The 18,335-nt window shown below is 41.8% G+C and overlaps 1 protein-coding gene across 1 annotated transcript in view; it reads right to left on the reverse strand.

Moving 5' to 3' along the window:
• LOC308086986 (contactin-associated protein-like 4) overlaps positions 1-18,335 on the reverse strand; it is a gene marked incomplete at its 3' end in the record, with an annotated part of 149,545 nt that overhangs the window by 91,489 nt on the left and 39,721 nt on the right. Inside the window, exons 4-6 of the mRNA XM_080430626.1 lie at positions 13,607-13,800; positions 7,483-7,630; positions 2,584-2,775 (exon numbers count right to left, since the gene is read on the reverse strand). Of these exons, the coding sequence (XP_080286752.1) occupies positions 2,584-2,775; positions 7,483-7,630; positions 13,607-13,800 (534 nt within the window). The remainder of the gene's footprint in view (positions 1-2,583; positions 2,776-7,482; positions 7,631-13,606; positions 13,801-18,335) is intronic.

The following is an 18,335-nucleotide window of genomic DNA, read 5'->3' on the forward strand; positions in this document are numbered from 1 at the left end:
CAAAGAGCATGCAACTGAAAAGCAAATAATCACCTCTGGAGAAAAAGAACATCTGGGAGAGATTTGGGAAGCCAAAAGCGAGAGAGAGAGAGAGAGAGAGAGAGAGAGAGAGAGAGAGAGAGAGAGAGAGAGAGAGAAAGAATATAGAAGTGGCATGAAAGGGGAAAGCAGCAGAGGTGTCACAGAGGAAAGTCACAGGATGGCAGAGAGAGGTAGCAGTGTGGGGCAACAGTGTGGTGGTTTGTTAGAGCAGACGGTGCTCCTCCTCGTCTCCTCACCTCTCCAGTTCTATTCCCTTAACCCATTAAGACCGGGAAAGCATCTGTCATTTTAAGACCAAGTGCCGCGCTATGAGCTTGTAGATCTGCTATTTTTGGGCGGTGAAACCGCCCCTATATGTGAGGTTTGGATATTTGCACACCAAATCCTGCGCTGTGATTGGCCACAAATGTACCCCCCTAACCCTGCACCGTGATTGGCCAATCACAGTCTAGAAGAAACCATAACTTATATAAATTTGTTTTTTTAAAGTTATGGTTTCTTCCATCACTTCTTCCATCACTTCTTCCATCACTTCTTCCATCACTGTGATGACCACTGTGACCACACCGCCCACTTCACACTGGGTGTGATTTTTTTTTTATCGTGAAGATTTGTGCAAATCTTTTGAATATATATATATTTATTTATTTTTAAAGCGAACATTTGTAACTCTAATCTTTGCTTCTGGGGATTCTACAAATGTCTTCGAAATCCTGACAGTTTGCTGAAGAACTTTTTCATGTCAAGGACCACCCAAAATGATATAGCCGCGGACCTCCATCTCAAAATATTTTGTTCCAGGGAGGGACCCCCGAAGCAAAGATTTGAGTTACAAATGTTCGCCTTAAAAATATATATATTCAAAGATTTACACAAACTTTCACGATTTAAAAACAAGGGAACCAGGGGACCTGGTACTGCCAGACCCCTAGTGGTTGAAATCTGAATGGCCGGAAATCTGAATGGTTTCTAAACTACGTCACGCTAAGCTTGGCCAATCAAAAAGAGGGACATGTAAGAAAACGTTTTCGTCCATATATGGACGAAAACGATAGCAAAAGGGGACCGACAAAGCCTCATGTAGGCCTGACCCCCTGGGTCTGGCAAAAATAGCCCAAAGAAATCTTAAAATGACAGATGCGTTGCCGGTTTGAATGGGTTAATACGTGTAATTGATGGATGGACGGCCATAGAAGCAAGGTGGAGACAGAGAGAAGTAGAGGGGAAAGGAGTTGGGAATGGAGGGAGGTTGCTCAGGTGACGAGGGAAGGATGGAAGGAGGAGGAAGAAGAAGAAACAAGACAGGAGGAGGATAGGAAGAACAATGGAAGGATGGAACAATAGATTGAGTCAGACAGAGAGGCAGAGTGCTACAGCAGCCAGTATTGTTGATGAGGAGGTGAGCCATGTGGAGTTGGCACAGCAGGCTGGCAGCCTCATGTTTAACCCTGTCTATGGCCCCACACATGAATGGAGATACTGTATGCACATGTACATGCATGTACTGTACACTATACATGCTTATCTACACCTACTGTAACTACCTATGAGCTACAGTAGCAGAGACCATGGATCATTTTTGTTATGCTAATCTTTTGTGCTGTACTGAATACAGCCCTGACGAGAGAGAGACACACACACACACACACACACACACACACACACACACACAGACAGACAGACAGACAGACAGACAGACAGACAGACAGACAGACAGACAGACAGACAGACAGACAGACAGACAGACAGACAGACAGACAGACAGACAGACAGACAGACAGACAGACAGACAGACAGACAGACAGACAGACAGACAGACAGACAGACAGACAGACAGACAGACAGACAGACAGAGAGAGAGAGAGAGAGAGAGAGAGAGGCAATGGTGTAGTGAGAGACACAAATTTGATAATGTCAACAGTCTCGATACTCCATGAAAACCTTCTTTGAACAGTATGCTTGACGGATATCGACAGCATCTGCTGCAAAATACAAATAATGAGCCATTCTCTGTGTGTGATGTAGTCACACACTGTCCTCAACAATGTTTCAGCGGGAGATGGAATTGGTACACAGTAAAATCCACAGTGTCAATTTAACAATTAAACAATTAAGTGAGTCAACACTAGGGCTGGGTGATATAACTACTAATCATTATCACGATAATTGCAAACTTTTGCCTCGATTAAGATAAATAAATTATTATTTTAAAACAAAATAGTGAAAATAACCAATCTACAATATCACACACCACCATTGTACAACAAACTATAATACAGGGTTAAGTGATTTATCAGACTAATCAATTTAGTCAATTATACATTTCCAATTAGATTTTTTTTCATGTCGATTTTCGTTCTTATATTTTAAGAAATAAAAATAAAAACCTGTTTCTCGATTATTCAATTAACCTACATGAGCAAGATAAAAGTCGGTTATTGGTTCAAAATATCGGTTTCGATATATTTTCTTGTAATTGACCAGCCCTAGTTAACACTATGGAATTTAGTGTGCATCTACTGTGAGATCCCAGTGTTGTACCTTGTTGGAGGTGGAGCAGCAACTTCCCCTTCTTCAACTCCAGAATGAGACTGTGTCCTTCCTGTCCCTCGGCGACCAGCAGTGTACCCGTGTTTCTCAGCGTCTTAAACTTCAGGGAAATGAGCTCCATGGTGGACGGGCTCGGACTGTAGTGCAAGCTGCTGACACCATCGAAGCTCACCACGTCCGAGGCTACGAATCAACACAGGACGGTAATCATTAGGACTGTCATTTACAACCACACCGCAATGCACCCAAGCTCAGACCTTAATTCACTCTAGAACAGTTGTTCCTGACCTTTTTTGAATATGGGCCCACTTGAAAATCACAAAAGCTTTGCGTGCATTTTCAGAGCATGTTTATAATGATCAATCAATCGTTTCTGTTCAGACAAGGATCAACGGAACCAACATAGTATATTTTATGTTACTGTTTATCGGTGTCACAATGATAACTCATTTAAAATATCACATTTTTAAACATGAATGTTATATTATCATTCAAATCTTGATGTTTCGTCAATTATTCGATGGCTCACTTGGAATACCTTCGCGGCCCTGGCTCACATGTTGGGAATCACTGCTCCAGAACATGATACAGTCCTGACTTTATAATGAAAAACCAGAGAGGTATCGTTAGATCTGTACTCACTCTAGACTCAAATAATAACTACATTTGGATGTATTTGAATGTATGGCATTTAATGTGGTAAAATCTGGCACCTCCTGAATATTTGAGCACATATCTAAAGATCAGCTAACACAGGATGTCTGTCCATCTCTTTGCTATAACACTCTGCATGGCCAGTGCTCCATGCTGCCCAGAATCTTCTCCCTCCTGGCGCCCAAGCTGTGGAATGACCTCCCCCTCTCACTCAGGACTGCACACTCACTCCCCATTTCCCGTCGTGGTCACCTCGTCAGACCTCACTCCCTGGTACTCCTCATTCCTTAGATTCGTTCTTGTCATCTATATTTTGATAGATGCTAGGTATACAGTACTTTGCAGATATGGTGCTTGACCAGAAATGATAAGAATGTTATTTAAGTAGCATATTGTTTAGACAGATGCTAGGTTTGATATTTACCTGTTATCCTAGTGTAGAATTTCTTTGAAGCACTGAATTGTTTTTCTTTTCACTCCACTTGTGTGCCCATTTACCCTGCCAATTGTTGACTAGGCTTCAGTACTCTGATCTCACACTTGTAAGTCGGATAAGAGCATCTGCTAAATGCCTAAAATGCCTGTAAATTGTGAGGTAGAAACAGTGTTATTAAACAGCATTTAGTTTTGAAATGTTTATGATCCAAGGACCGAAGCTTGTTGATGTGTACTAAAATTCCCAAAGCATGTGCAGTTTAACTGAAGAAATTGTAATTTATATGCAAAGAGCTGATGTAATCCCTTTCTTGTTAAGACTTCAGAGAAAATAATTATTTTAGAATGATGAGTGAGCAGCAGCATCTGCTCTTCTAAATAGAAAATCAGTTCATCCATAATTGATTTCCTTAATCAAAACGTCCCACAAAATAGAGGGAAAAATGGATTCAGATAATAATAATCCAAAATTGTGAGGCTTTTCAACATGATTTGAGAGCCTAAGATCATGTCAGATCATAAGATCAAGTCAGTGCCATGAAGACATGACTAACCTTAACCAAAAAGCATTTTTTTAAATTGTTAAATAAATAAATCAAATCAAATGTATAGCCAATGGGAGCATTAGTATTTCCCTTACAACAGCAAACGTCAACATAACTGACATTAACTAACACTTGTGTTATGTTAGCTATCACTATCCTCCTATAATTCCACAAACCTCCGGTGAGACCAAAATGTGGTGAGACCAAAATTGTTCTGCCCGGTTCTACTCAGTGGCTGGTAGGCATAACGATTCACTCAACTCACGATACGATTCGAATCACGATTCGAGGTTCACGATGCGATTTTTCACGATTTTTTTAGCACATTTTTTTTCCAGACAAATTACTGAAAACCCTTGATTATTTATTTTACAAAAATCATGTATTTTTTTTAAACTATATTTTCTCTTATCCTCTTTTTAATATATTAAATTAAATAAAGCCTTTTTATTCATGAGGTACATGCATTAACTGACACATGCATTAACTGACACATTAAGACATTTATTTGTAAAATAATAACTTTAAATATATAAGTCTTATGAAATAAATGAATTTTAAAACATATATCCCATATGAAATAAATTATAAAGAAAACATTATAAACAAACTAAGGCTTAGCCTTGGGATTTACAAGTTATTTTTTTTATCTATGCTACATTCTCAGCATTCTGTATAAAACAACACATTTATGTAATAAGGGAAACTGTTTTAAACTGCTCCAAATGAGATTAGATAAGAATTAATTGATTAGTATCAATGAAATTCACTATATATCTGAAAGACAGTGTTGAAAGGAGTTTGACGTTGTCAGCGGTCTGATACAATTGTTAAATTATTAAATTAGATTATTATTCATTGCACTCTACAGCCGCACCGAGGCGCTCCAGAATTAGCCGTTTTCATTAGAAGCCTATCAGTTGTATGTTTCCTACAGAGTTTAAATCAGACAGCTAACAACGTCGTCAGACGGGGGAGGGGGTAAACGGTATAGTTTGGGCTATTCATCAATCAAATAAACATGTTTACATGCAACGCACATTTCCCTCTTTATGCAGTGCGATCGCCCAGTTGTTTAGATTTCATAGCCTGAGAGGACGTGAACCCCACTCTGCCGTTCATAGCCTGCCGTTGAGTGAGTGAAGAAGAGACCGAGCAGCTATGGTGGCCCTGAGGGGACAAAATAGTAGGCGGAGAACAAGGAAGGGAGTCTGACTCGATTGCGCCCTCTGCTGGTTGCATCGCGATGTATGTTTTTATGAAATCGATTTAAATCGTCACCAGTTTGAATTGATTTAAATCGGAACTGCGAAGCAATTTTTTTCGTTTTCCCCAACTGTCAGCTGTTTATTCGCGTTTTTATGTAAAAGAATGTCGCCATGGTTACGGCTGCCCAGCTGTGGGATGGCCCTGCGAGCTATGGGATGAATGTCTACCGGGTTGCCAGATCATGTGCGCATATCCCCCTACGGATGCCTCAACCGGGTATGGACTAGTACCATTTAATTGGCATAGGCTATTATGTAATGAAAGTGAAACTGAAGAACAATAACTACTTTATTTATTCAACTAGCTTATGAGCCAATGGCCATCACTCTAATTTGCCAGACTGCAATACTTTTCTAAATGGACATAACATTCATGTATTTTGCTTTGTCTTCTCTCAAATACATTTTCATTATTAATGATAAGGTACTGTACAGTCGTCTAGCAGAACATGTCTGTTCACGTTATATTAGAATCAATCTGGGAACCCATCGCCAAATAAAAAGGAAAAACAGCGCCCTCTGCTGTTTTTTACTCTTTCACTTGGCTCTGGGAGGAGGTCGATGGAGCACCCGTGCGCAAGGAAACCGGGTTTTTGGTCTGCCTTCAGCGCTCCACTTCCAAGCAAGTGGTGCGCTTATGTTTTCATTCCCACAAACAATATTTCTACACGGAACACTAACACCACTTCTCCCAGAGAACATGGATCGTTTTGGTTATAAGCCCACTTGTTTCTATGATGAAAGAGCAAGTTAAAATGTGAATACCTTTACGTGGTTTTGTCTGCTCCGAGGACGCTATTGTTAAATGAGTTTCGGTTTGTTTTCAGTGGTAAGCGAGACCACAGACAGTAAATCCCGCCCACTACATTTGATTGGGTAAAGCGCGGCCTGCTTCCTGATCTGAAGGCACGCCCACTTGAAGGCCAGTGCGTACTTTTGGCAAAAAAAAGCCACATTCAACTGGCCATAACTATGGAATCGATTACCAAGACTGGACTGGATTTTTTTCCCCCCGATTCTATGAGACCCCCGTGCGTGTAATGAGGCGATCGCCGCGAGGACGGTGATCACGAAAAATATTCCATGATTTTTCAAAGGTACAGCAAAATCGCTCGTTTTCGCTGGCAGTGGGGTGACACTATTACACTATTTACTCTGGCAGTTAAAGAGTTAAGACAATTTGAATCGCCCACTACATCCAAACATTCATATCATAATTTAGTGCGGCTCCTTGAAAAGGGGACAAAAAGCAAGCAAATCCAGACAGCTGAAACACTACAAACTTAATTCATCACCACCGCCATTAGACTCATGATAAACAACCGAACAAATAATAATGTTCTTTTTTTGTACTCTGCAACCAGGAGGGGAGAAATCCAGTCGTCAACAGAATGGACATTTATGGATGAAAGCAGAAATTCAAGCAAACACAGCATGTATGGACAATGATTAAGTGCGTCCTCACTTTCGGCTGTTGTGACAGGGATAATGAGCACAAGACTAAGCAAATTACACTGCACCATATGCTATGTGTAGCCAAAATAGGCAAAGCAATAATAAATAGCATTCGCAGTCTGATTTTAATGACACTTCTAATATAGCTCATCTGGTGTGTAATGACTAATAGCTGAGACATGAGTGTTGTGCCAGCGTTCTCGCTGTCATTACAAGTGCTCCCAGCCCCCATCTCAAAGCAGACAGGACACCTTCATGGTAGGCTGGTTCTCAACACGGGGTACGGGGACCCCCAGGGGTCCTTGAGTGGGGTTCTAGGGCGTCCGCAGCTAAATGACTGATACTTAGGAACCAAATGGATTTACGGGTCTCTGAGAGTGTACAGATGGAACCAAATGGACCCAAGGACTTTACATTGTAGTTTGTAGATGGAAGTTTTATTAAATGGGGTTTCCTGGCCTAACGCATATCAAAATTTGAAATGAAAGAGAATCACTGCGCTAATTAATGATAAGGATGCAGAGTGGACTCACTGTAAGGACATCCATATGTCTCAAGCCTCAGTCCGATGCGTCCATTGGGGTTCCAGTCCAGAGGGATGAGGCGGAGGTAGCGAGCTATCACTGGCTGTTGGAGCTTGTGCTGCACCACGCTGTCTGCATTACTGTTTCCTGGGAAAGCCTGGACAAACACACAGACACATGTTAGCCAGCATAGCATTCTTTTCATTAATCCACCCATCCGTCCATCTGTCCATGGCATGCACGCAATTACTTTCAGCCTTACGTAAAGATAGCTATGTGAGAAATCTGTGTGTGTGTGTGTGTGTGTGTGTGTGTGTGTGTGTGTGTGTGTGTGTGTGTGTGTGTGTGTCTGTGTGTGTGTGTGTGTGTGTGTGTGTGTGTGTGTGTGTGTGTGTGTGTGTGTGTGTGTGTGCGTGCGTGCGTGCGTGCGTGCGTGCGTGCGTGCGGGTGTATAGAACTTGTTTGCAGAACTTAACCCAAGGCATTGCGATGCAGAGTGGAGGACAATAAAGAAACCCTGAGATGTAAAACTAGCAGTTCGTTGATGTATTTGTTGCTCTATACACATTTTGTCAGAGGAGAAAATGCTGCACTAACCTGCTACGCCTCCAAGGCCATCTGCAGTAAAGAGGCATTGATCCTAACTACTCTTTCTTTTCTTTTCTTTCTTTCTCCTCCTCTCCCGCCATTTACACTACCTTGCAATCATAATTTGATCATTCATTTGAAATTGATACTGAGAAATGATTGGAGTTCAAACTGCAGAATAGTTGGACCTCTGTTAACTTCCTCAAGGTTTGGTCCATTTAAACTGAGCTAAAGTTACGCAGTACCAGTGCAATGTGTTTTCTGTGTGTGTGTGTGTGTGTGTGTGTGTGTGTGTGTGTGTGTGTGTGTGTGTGTGTGTGTGTGTGTGTGTGTATGTGTGTGCGCGCGGGCACCACTGATCAATATACCCTTAGCCTTATTCTGCCCCCATCCTGAGTCTCTTTTATAAGACTAATGGCCTCCATTTCCCCAATCAGCTGGCTTTAGGAAACCAATTGGATCCTCTGCTTGACAAGCAAATAGCACTCCCACTCCAACGCCAACTCTCAAAGGTCACATTTGAAATCTGGTCTTGTGTGGGTGTGTGCACATGCACACGCACATTCAAGCACAAGCTGCCGTTCTTCCATACTTGACAAGTTGTGTGACAAAAACATCCAAAGTATGGGTTCATGCATTCAAGATTGTTTATTGTAAGATACTGTACACATACAGCTATTACAGCAAAAGTATTATTATTATCATCATCAGTAACATAATAATAATAATAACAACAATAATAATATTGTATCAGGTTTATTGTTCAAATGTTTTTACAATGTGTTTTTTAAGAAATCTGACTCTGGTTCACAGTAACATTGAACAATCGATGACAGCAATGACAATCAACAAGAGTAGGTTTTACCTACAAGAGATTAAACAGTGACGCTATCATGCACAGCAGTAAAGTGAGTTTGTGCATATGCATCAGATAGACCAATGTATTAAATCTATCAAGAATAGAGATGCTAAATAGAAACAAAAGAATAAATAAACAAAAAAGAAATGTATGAATAAAGTATTGCACAATTAACCTGGGTGTATGGGTGTGTATGACTATATCATTGTCATTTTGCCCTCAGGTAATGCAATGACAAGTCACATGGCTAGTTTAATTATTCATTAGAGTTATGGCATGTGGGAAGTAGATATACCTGTGCAGTGGTGGCAGCTAAATTCAACATTCAAAGTGCAGTATTATACTGGAAAAAAAAGAAAAAAGAAGTGTGATAGCATCTGTACAGTCCGTAAATCTGTAAACTGTATTCCTGTGTCAGTCTATATCACCTTTTTTTTGTTGGCCCACGGTCTGGGGATAAAAACTGTTCCTGAGCCTGCTGAATATAGTCCCGATGCTCTGGTAGCATTTGCCAGATGGCAGCAGAGTTATAGGTCCATTGCTGAGGTGACTAGGAGGAAGAAAAGCTGTATTGGCACTGCTTGTGAGCCCCGGACCTCGCTGATGTGAACCCTGAGGAACTTGACAATTATTTGGGGGCCCACTTGCTATACCGTCGCGGCCTGCCAGTGGACCCCAGCCCACAGGTTGAGCGCCGTCGCTGTACATTACATTACATTCATTTAGCAGACGCTTATATCCAAAGCGACTTACAATACGTGCATTCAACATAGGTAGGGAACGAAACTACTAATCACCAGCAGTCTTAAGTGCATTCTCTTCTAAAACAAGCAACTAAAAGTATACCTAGTGCAGGAAGGTAAAAGTGCAATATATCAGCTACCTACTTTCTTAAACAGATGAGACGAATAGGAAAATCAAATGAGCAAGAGCTAAAACAAATAAGTGTATAGAATAAACAAGATCCAATAAAACAAGAGCTCGTACAACTAGTTGGCAAGGCGAAGAGGAAGGGTAGTGTTTCCTGCTGTAGTCAACGATCATCTCCTTAGTTTTGAAGTTGAGATGGAAGCTGTTATCCTGACAGCAGGATGTCAGGGCTCTCACTTCCTCCCTGTAGTGCAGGGAGTCTCAACATTGTCTGTAATCAGGCCAACGTCGTGCGGGGGTGTCATCAGCAAACATGATGATGTTTTTTCAGCTGTGTGGAGCCCCACAGTCATGATTGAGAAGGGAGTACAGGAGGGGCCTGAGTACACAGCCCCGTTTTCGTAATTGTCAGGGACCCCCAAAATTATATGTATTTGGCCGCAGACCCCCCATCTCAAAATATTTTGTTCTAGGGACCCCCAGAAGCAAAGATTTTAGTTTAAAATGTTCGCTTTAAAAGAATATATATATTCACAGATGTGCACACATTTTCAAAATGTTTCAAAAATAGCAGATCTACAAGCTCATAGTGCGGCACTCGCTATTTTTTTTTAAATCTGCTATTTTTGAATAGCCAAAGTGTAAAATAATGTTTTTTTTAGCTCAAATCTAAAAACGACACAGATGCGTTTTTTTATTTTTATTATTAATGCCCATCTTTGTCATACTACAGTGTCACACAAAAATAGCAGATCTACAAGCTCAAAACGTATCACAGGGCAACACCTTTTGAGCTTCCTGACTTGCATCGTTCCCATGTAGGCCAGTGCCCGACGGTTCAGTAAAAGAACAGAGCATAGAGAAAGTAGCCTTTGGACTGATGTTTTATTACACCACTCCATACACCTCAGCAACACAGAGAATCATCCCGAATGTAAGGGCATTCCACCAAAATCCTTACAACACACATACTAAAGCCTGATTAACTGTATAATTGGTTGTGCATTGTGTCTCACACAAGTGCACCGTGTCTCACACCAGAAATAGCAATAGCCTATTTTATACCTAGGCTATTTTCAAACATTTTAGTACTTTTACTTTTGGTACTTTAAGTACATTTTGATACCAATACTTTTGTACTTTTACTCAAGTACATTTTTAATTCCGGACTTTGACTTGTAACAGAGAACTCCTACATTGCAGTATCGATACTTTTACTTAAGTAAAACATTTGAGTATTTTTTCCACCACGGCGCCCGGTGCTGCATAATTGTGAGCTGCGAGCACCATCCTCAGCACATTGAAGGAGTGCGGTGCAGGCAGCGGAGCGGAGAGCTAAAGAAAAATGACTCGGTTTGCTGTTGAGCAGCGAGTGGCGTCTCATTTACAGGGGAAGCGCCTTTTGAAATATGACCAGCCTTTGACAAGTCTTCAGTCAGCGGGTGAGAGTGGGGAAGAAAGAGAGAGAGAGAGAGAGAGAGAAAGAGGGAGAGAGAGAGAGAGAGAGAGAGAGAGAGAGAGAGAGAGAGAGAGAGAGAGAGAGAGAGGAGAGGTGTGTCAGACCAAAAAAAAGTCAAACATGGAGAAAACAGGGGAGATAAAGAAGAACGACTTTTAAAGGGAGAGAAAGAGGGACAGAAGGAGCGAGCGTTCAATGACAGAGGATAAAGGAAAGAGAGAGAAGTTCTCTGTTCCAAAAGCATCTACGCTACTTGGCAGCTGCTCTATTCAGTCAGCACAGCCCTGGCAAGGTCCCTTTTATTGTTCCATCACTTACAGCATATTAACCACTTTCAACACGGCATGTCATTATAGGCGGACGCTTCTCCTCCATTTTCAAAAATAGCGGTTGTGAGCTTGTCGATCGTACATTTTTACTATATATGCCATATGACATAGAGGCATAGAGTTAAAAAATAATAGAGAGGGCACCCAAAATCTCCTCCCATCCACTTGCATTCAGTTGCTCACCCAGCGCATGGGCCTAAATCACCCCTTCTTCCGGGTTGGAAATTTGGTGGGCGCGGCCGCGCGGCCTATTATGGGCCCAATTCGTCACAGAAGCGCACAGCCCCGTGCGCAAGCACGTGCGCACGCTCGTGAGTCGAGCCCATTGGTCGAAACCGTTTTCGCTCGTTCATGTTGAGGCCCCAGGCCTGCAGTACCATGAATGGCCAGCATGTCCATTTGGCTTCAATGAAACCACTGGGTTCTGGGGGCTTGCATAGAGGTCTTAAATGGTTAATGAAGGGTGGAAAGCTCCTGATGAGCCTTTTTACCAATGCAGGCCGCACCCATCTCCAGGGATGATATAGATACAAATATAATAGACACTTATAGAATGTATTTGAATTTAAAGGTAGGGTAAGTGATATTTTTTGGTTAAAACAAAAAGTATTTTGTTAAAAAGTTAAAATACTATATTCTGATAGTAATCATTGCTATAGAGTGTTTTTTCAGTAACAGATGTCTCCCTGTCTCTCCAGCTCTTTAATAAACAGAAAATACATTTTTCGGTAGGTGTCAAAATCTCAGCCAATCAGGAGAAAGTACCCATTTTTAAGCTTAATTTGTATAGTGTTCCAGTTCCAATTTTGTCTGCTCATTTCTTAGTGTCATCACTTCCAATTTCACTTGTTTAATCTGTATCCTGATTGAGTTCTCTGTCCTGGTTGAATAAAATTGGAAATGAAACTGAAACTGGAACGAAAATGCATTTTCTGTTTAATAAAGAGGTGGAGAGACAAGGAGACTCCTAATACTGAACAAACACTCTATAGCAATGAGTACTATCAGAATATAGAGCTATTTAACACTTATTTTAACCAAAGCAAATCACTTACCCTACCTTTAACTCAACTTGAATCTTTGTAAGGTAAGTGTTCCTCAAAAACCAGCTATTGATATAGAGTATTTACGTTACCGTAGCTATGGAGTATAAGGTGTCTTTAACACATTTGTATGCAGCACTGTGCTATGCCCCATTCATAATGCATGTCAGCATTCACCCCTCTACAATTCCCATGTCAACACTGTTTGTTGTGGTTGTGATTCCGGTGGATTTAGTCGATTCATCCCAAAGTACGTCTTTGAAATATTAATGCTAATGGTAGCATTTCTATTTTCTTTTGTTTTTAGACTACATGGGTTGTTTTTTGTTAATACAGTCTTGAGAGCCATAATCTTTCTTTTAACCCATTCAATCCGGGAACGCATCCGTGTCATTTTTAGATTTCTTTGGCAATTCAAAAATAGCAGATATACAAGCTCATAGCGCGGCACCGAGTGCCGCACTATGAGCTTGTACATCTGCTATTTTTGAAAAATCTCTAACATTTGTGCAAATATTTGAATATATATATGTTTTAAAGGGAAACATTTTTACTCAAATCTTTGCTTCTGGGGGTCCCTATTACAAAATATTTTGATGGTGGTCAGAGGCCAAATACAGTACATATAATTTTGGGGGTCCTTGAAATGAAAAAGTTTGAGCACCACTGATATAGCAACAATAGTTTTTCAGAAAACTGTTAGGATTTAGAAGATTTGTAGAATCCCCAGAAGCAAAGATTTGAGCTACAAATGTTCACTTTAAAAATATATATTCAAAGATTTGCACACATTTTCATGATTTCTTTCCCAAAAATAGCAGATCTACAAGCTCATAGCTCGGTGCCGCGCTATGAGCTTATATATCTAGAAATCTAAAATGACACAGATGCGGATTGAATGGGTTAATGGCATTACTTTCCAGTCAGTACTGTATCTGTAAATAATTATAAAATATACAGTAACTAAGCATCACACTAGACTCACCTCTATACTATCTTCCTGTCTGTGCTGTCTCCAGTTGTGTCCCGTGTCGCTAAACATAAGCAGATAGGCCGTCAGCCAATCGGAGCTGCCGTAGCGGCCCTGCGTGGCAACGGCGGTGATTTGAGTCCGCCTCCCGAGGTCCGCCTCCAACCACTGGTACCTGTCTGAGTTCAGAGGAGACCAGCCTCCAGCACCTGCAGAGAGGAGGAACAAAGAGAGACGTGGAGAGAATGAATGACAACTGTGATTGGAATTTGCCATCGAGTGTGAAGGAGCAAGGAGGAGGAGAACACCGAACACAAAGAGGAGAGCAGGTTGGCGTCTACTAATGTCTTCTAAATCCCAACAGTTTTCTGAAAAACGTATGTTTCTATGTCAGTGGAACTACTTCATGTCAAGGACCCCCAAAATTATATGAATTTGGCCGCGGACCCGCATCTCAAAAATATTTTGTTCCAGAGACCCCCAGAAGCAAAAATTTGAGTTAAACATTTTCGCTTAAAAAAAAAATACAGTATATTCAAAGATTAGCGTTTTTAAAAAAAAACTAAAATAGCAGATCTACAAGCTCGTAGCGCGGCACGAAGTGACGCGCTATGAGCTTGTATATCTGCTATTTTTGAATAGCCAAAGTATGGTTAAAATTTAAAATGACACAGATGCTTTCCCGGTTGTAATGGGTGAAGAAAGAAAGCAGGGAGTCAGGGGAAGGATCTAAAAGTGATTCATTACACTTTAATCTGCCTAGGTTGAGATGGAACAAAGTTTGGAAGTGAGTGGGGGGGGGGGGGGGGTTACAACTTTTCTTCAATGTTCTGGGGAAAGGCTTTCTGTGCGTGACCTTCACCAATTGAGCGAAATCAAACAGCTCTCATTGAACCGACGGGAGGGACATTGATCGCGAAATGGCTATTGAAATGAGCCGTTAGGAAACTAACAGCTAAATAAGCAGCCCCATCAGAGACGGAACACATTTCAATTCCCTGGGATAGTAGAAAAGCTTTCACGCCGTCTGTGTAGTTTCTCTGCCATGACACGGGGTCAGCAGGTCTCTGGATCTGTTTCATCATAATCGCGTCACATCAGAGGCTACAGAGCAGTAAAGCCATATAGTCCTGAAAGAGTCAGAGTAGATGGATGGAGGAACGAGCAGGTGCTTACTGTAGGTGGGGCCGAATTGGAAGGGAGGGCTAGCGGGATGGTGTGTGTAGAGAGAGAGATATACATTTAACTGCATGTGTGTGTGTGTGTGTGTGTGTGTGTGTGTGTGTGTGTGTGTGTGTGTGTGTGTGTGTGTGTGTGTGTGTGTGTGTGTGTGTGTGTGCAGGGCACGCATTGCCACGCATTGGCCTGTACAGTCACATGCAATGGCACAAACGCAACCCCCCCATAAACCATTCTTGGAGCAACGTCATCATCGAAATCGATGGACAGCCATAAGCAAGGCATTAGGCCGGTGGTGGCAGAGCCTGATTAGGAAGAAACATCTGAGATGATGGAATGGGCTGTTACACTACAATGACACTTTGAATACTGAGAAGGTGAGGAGGCATGTGTGTGTGTGTGTGTGTGTGTGTGTGTGTGTGTGTGTGTGTGTGTGTGTGTGTGTGTGTGTGTGTGTGTGTGTGTGTGTGTGTGTGTGTGTGTGTGTGTGCTGCACGTGTGTGTGTGCGCGGGTTTGGGTGTGTTTCTGTCTGTGTGTGTAAGAGAAAGTGCAGAGTCAGGCCGGCGCGTTGCCCAAGCGCCAGATGGACTGATTCTAAAGGAGGAGACTGCTGCCAATTTCCCTACAGAGGTGACAACCATTCATGCACAACACACAGACACATACTGCACAGAGAGAGAGAGAGAGAGAGAGAGAGAGAGAGAGAGAGAGAGAGAGATGGGGGGGCCTAATTTATACGTGGTCATGATATGCGACATAAGTCACAAGACAAGGTATAATTTAAGACATAAGTCAACATGAGACAGCCAGCCAGCCTCTAAAGCTAGAGACTGCCAAGTTTAAAAAAAAGTTTGACATTTACATTGCCAATGGGTCATTATGTGGCGGGGCTGACGCAAATAAATATGTATAAACTCAATACAAACACACATGTGGACACAGACACTGTTCCATCGAATGTATTGTCAAAGTTCTCACTATTGAGCTGTTTGAGAAATAATTTCACAACACAACATGAACCTCATTACGATGCCAATGCACTGTGGATAGTCGATGCTATTTCCTCAGCTCATTTGGAACACATTGCACTTTTTACACTGACATTTTCACCCAGAATGAATACTTGTTTCAATGTGGTGGTGTCTCAGCTCGAGGGCAGAAGCTAAAGGCCAAAGCTAATAAGTGCTTTGCTAACAGACATGACCATTGACAGCACAGTGAGAGAGAGCAGACACACTGACCTTTACTCATTAAACGGTGTATTAGAGAGAAAGAGAGAGAGAGAGAGAGAGAGAGAGATAGAGAGAGAGAGGGGAGGGGGGGTGAGTGAGTGAGTGATAGAGGTAGAGACAGCTACAGCTACAGCTTCCTCTTTGACAAAAGAGCTCTTCACCAAAGTTCCTCACCCAAATACTGTACACGATGGCAGACAGATTGATCTCTCTGGGTTATGACTGGAAATTAATTGAAGATGGAAGAAATGAAAGAGTACACAGAATTCAACTCAGAGAACAAGAAGTCTCATCTCACACAAAAATGTAATCCAAACCAACTGATGACCTTGACTGGGAAACAGTCAGCACTATTGAAGGAATGCACACATGTAAGTCCCTGTAGTCAAGTGTGAACCAACAGGCTACTTTAGATGAATCTATACGAATGGGGGAATGAATGGAAATCTCCAGTATCCTCCATGATGTTCTATTCTCTTCAGTAGGGTTTTTTCAGCCTTGGTAAGACGTAGGTTAGATTTGCTTGACTTTTTTTGGTAGACATCCTTACTGTACATCCTTTTATTAGTCCAATTATAAGCCAGCATAGAGCTGCAAGCAAAACCAAGTTCCAGATTGCGCTATTGGGTTCCTCGCAGCTATCACACTGAGAATAATCCACATCAGCAACAATATTCACTCTTCAACTGTTGTTAGCCAAATAATGGCCTATACATAACATGTGACTTCAGCCTGTACGCCTCTTGTTCTGTTTTAGTGCTAAAGGGGAAATAAAGGCTGACATGAGGCTGGTCAGGCTATAGCAGCTTCACTAAAGGAACAGATGTGTGTGTCTACAGTAATAAGCACACTGTTTGGTTGGCTATGATGCTGTGTTATTCAACCTGACAGCCACTCGAGAAAAACTAGAGAACAGGGTAAATGGGACAGGCAGGCACAAGAAAAAACAACAACAGTGTGGCCTCCCTGTCCAATCCTTAGACATCTATAAGCAACTATGTTTGTAGTTTGTGAATGAAGATGCACAAATCACGATGCAGTGTTTGGTGGTAAAGCCGCACTACACAGGCTGGCTGCTTGTATGTTTAATGTTGTGTGCGTTCATGTGTGGTGATGATCTGTGTCTTATTTGGGCAAAAGTCAAACAAACGGGAGGAGGGCGCACACCAGTATTAGTGAGGTTCTGCTGACCTTGGTAAATACGTATAAAAGTAAAGAAAAGGCTGCACACTCGTGGCCACGATCCAGGATTTATTCAAATGAAAACCAACGTTTCGACCTGGAAAGGTCTTCTAGGGCAAAAGGTAGTGATAACCTTCGTAAAGGCAGCAGCACAGATAAAAGCCTTCAGATTTGATTGAAAAGAGGTGAGAGTTGTAGCAGACCTGCAGTTTCCTGGGAGTATGTTCCAGGTACTGTATGTGCCGCATAAAAACTGAAAAAGCTGCTTCTCCACGTTTAGTTTTGACTGAGGACAGAAAGCAGACCAGAGGTCTGGATGTAACATAAGATAAGAAATGTATTTTGGAAGGCACTCAGGTGGTGCAATGGTGAAGTGCCTGCATGCCCAGGCAGGTTGTGGGTTTGAATCCACTGTGGTGCAGCCGGCATTGTTGAGTGTCTACACACAAACACATTTGGCTCGTGTTCAGGGGAGGGCAGCCGAGCGAGGAGGATGATAATTGTCACTGCACGTAATCCTATACGGGCTGGGGGCGGCATCTGTGAGCAGGGAGTGTTGGGGTGAGAGGAGTAAGGCGAAGGCTCTACGGCATGTGGTTTCAATAGCATCCCTAGGACCAAACAGTCTGAACATCAGCTAATAGGGGGGAAAAGTTTGAGGGGCATTAGGCATAGTGACTAAAGTGGGAGAAAAACATTTGATAAAACTAAATCAAGTCCTTTAGTTCTTGTTCGTGATATCAGACATCTTCCAGACATTTAATGGAAGAAAATTCTGGCACATTCCGAGCGTTGATTTATTCAATGTACTGTACTGTACTCAGTGCTTGTATTGGACCATAGTCCCTTTGTTATATGGTTATGTAAATGTGTATGTCACCTAAATAAATTTAAAACAGAAGAGGCCTCAAAATGGAGCCTTGGGGAGCTCTGCCTGGCATTTTTGTCTGCTCAGTCAATTACCTAGAGACACAAAGTACTGTGCCAGAAAGTCCCACCCAGTTTTCCAGTAGGTTCAAGTAAGTTTGAATGCAGCACTGAGACCCAGTAATACTAATATTCTGCCGCTGATTTTGTTTAAATGAATGTCATTGAAGAACTTAACAGATAGATTTTCAACTACGATGTGACTTTTTCACTCTTCATGAGT

Source organism: Gymnoscopelus braueri (assembly GCF_963280865.1).
Source record: "Gymnoscopelus braueri genome assembly, chromosome: 6".
Taxonomy (NCBI): domain Eukaryota; kingdom Metazoa; phylum Chordata; class Actinopteri; order Myctophiformes; family Myctophidae; genus Gymnoscopelus; species Gymnoscopelus braueri.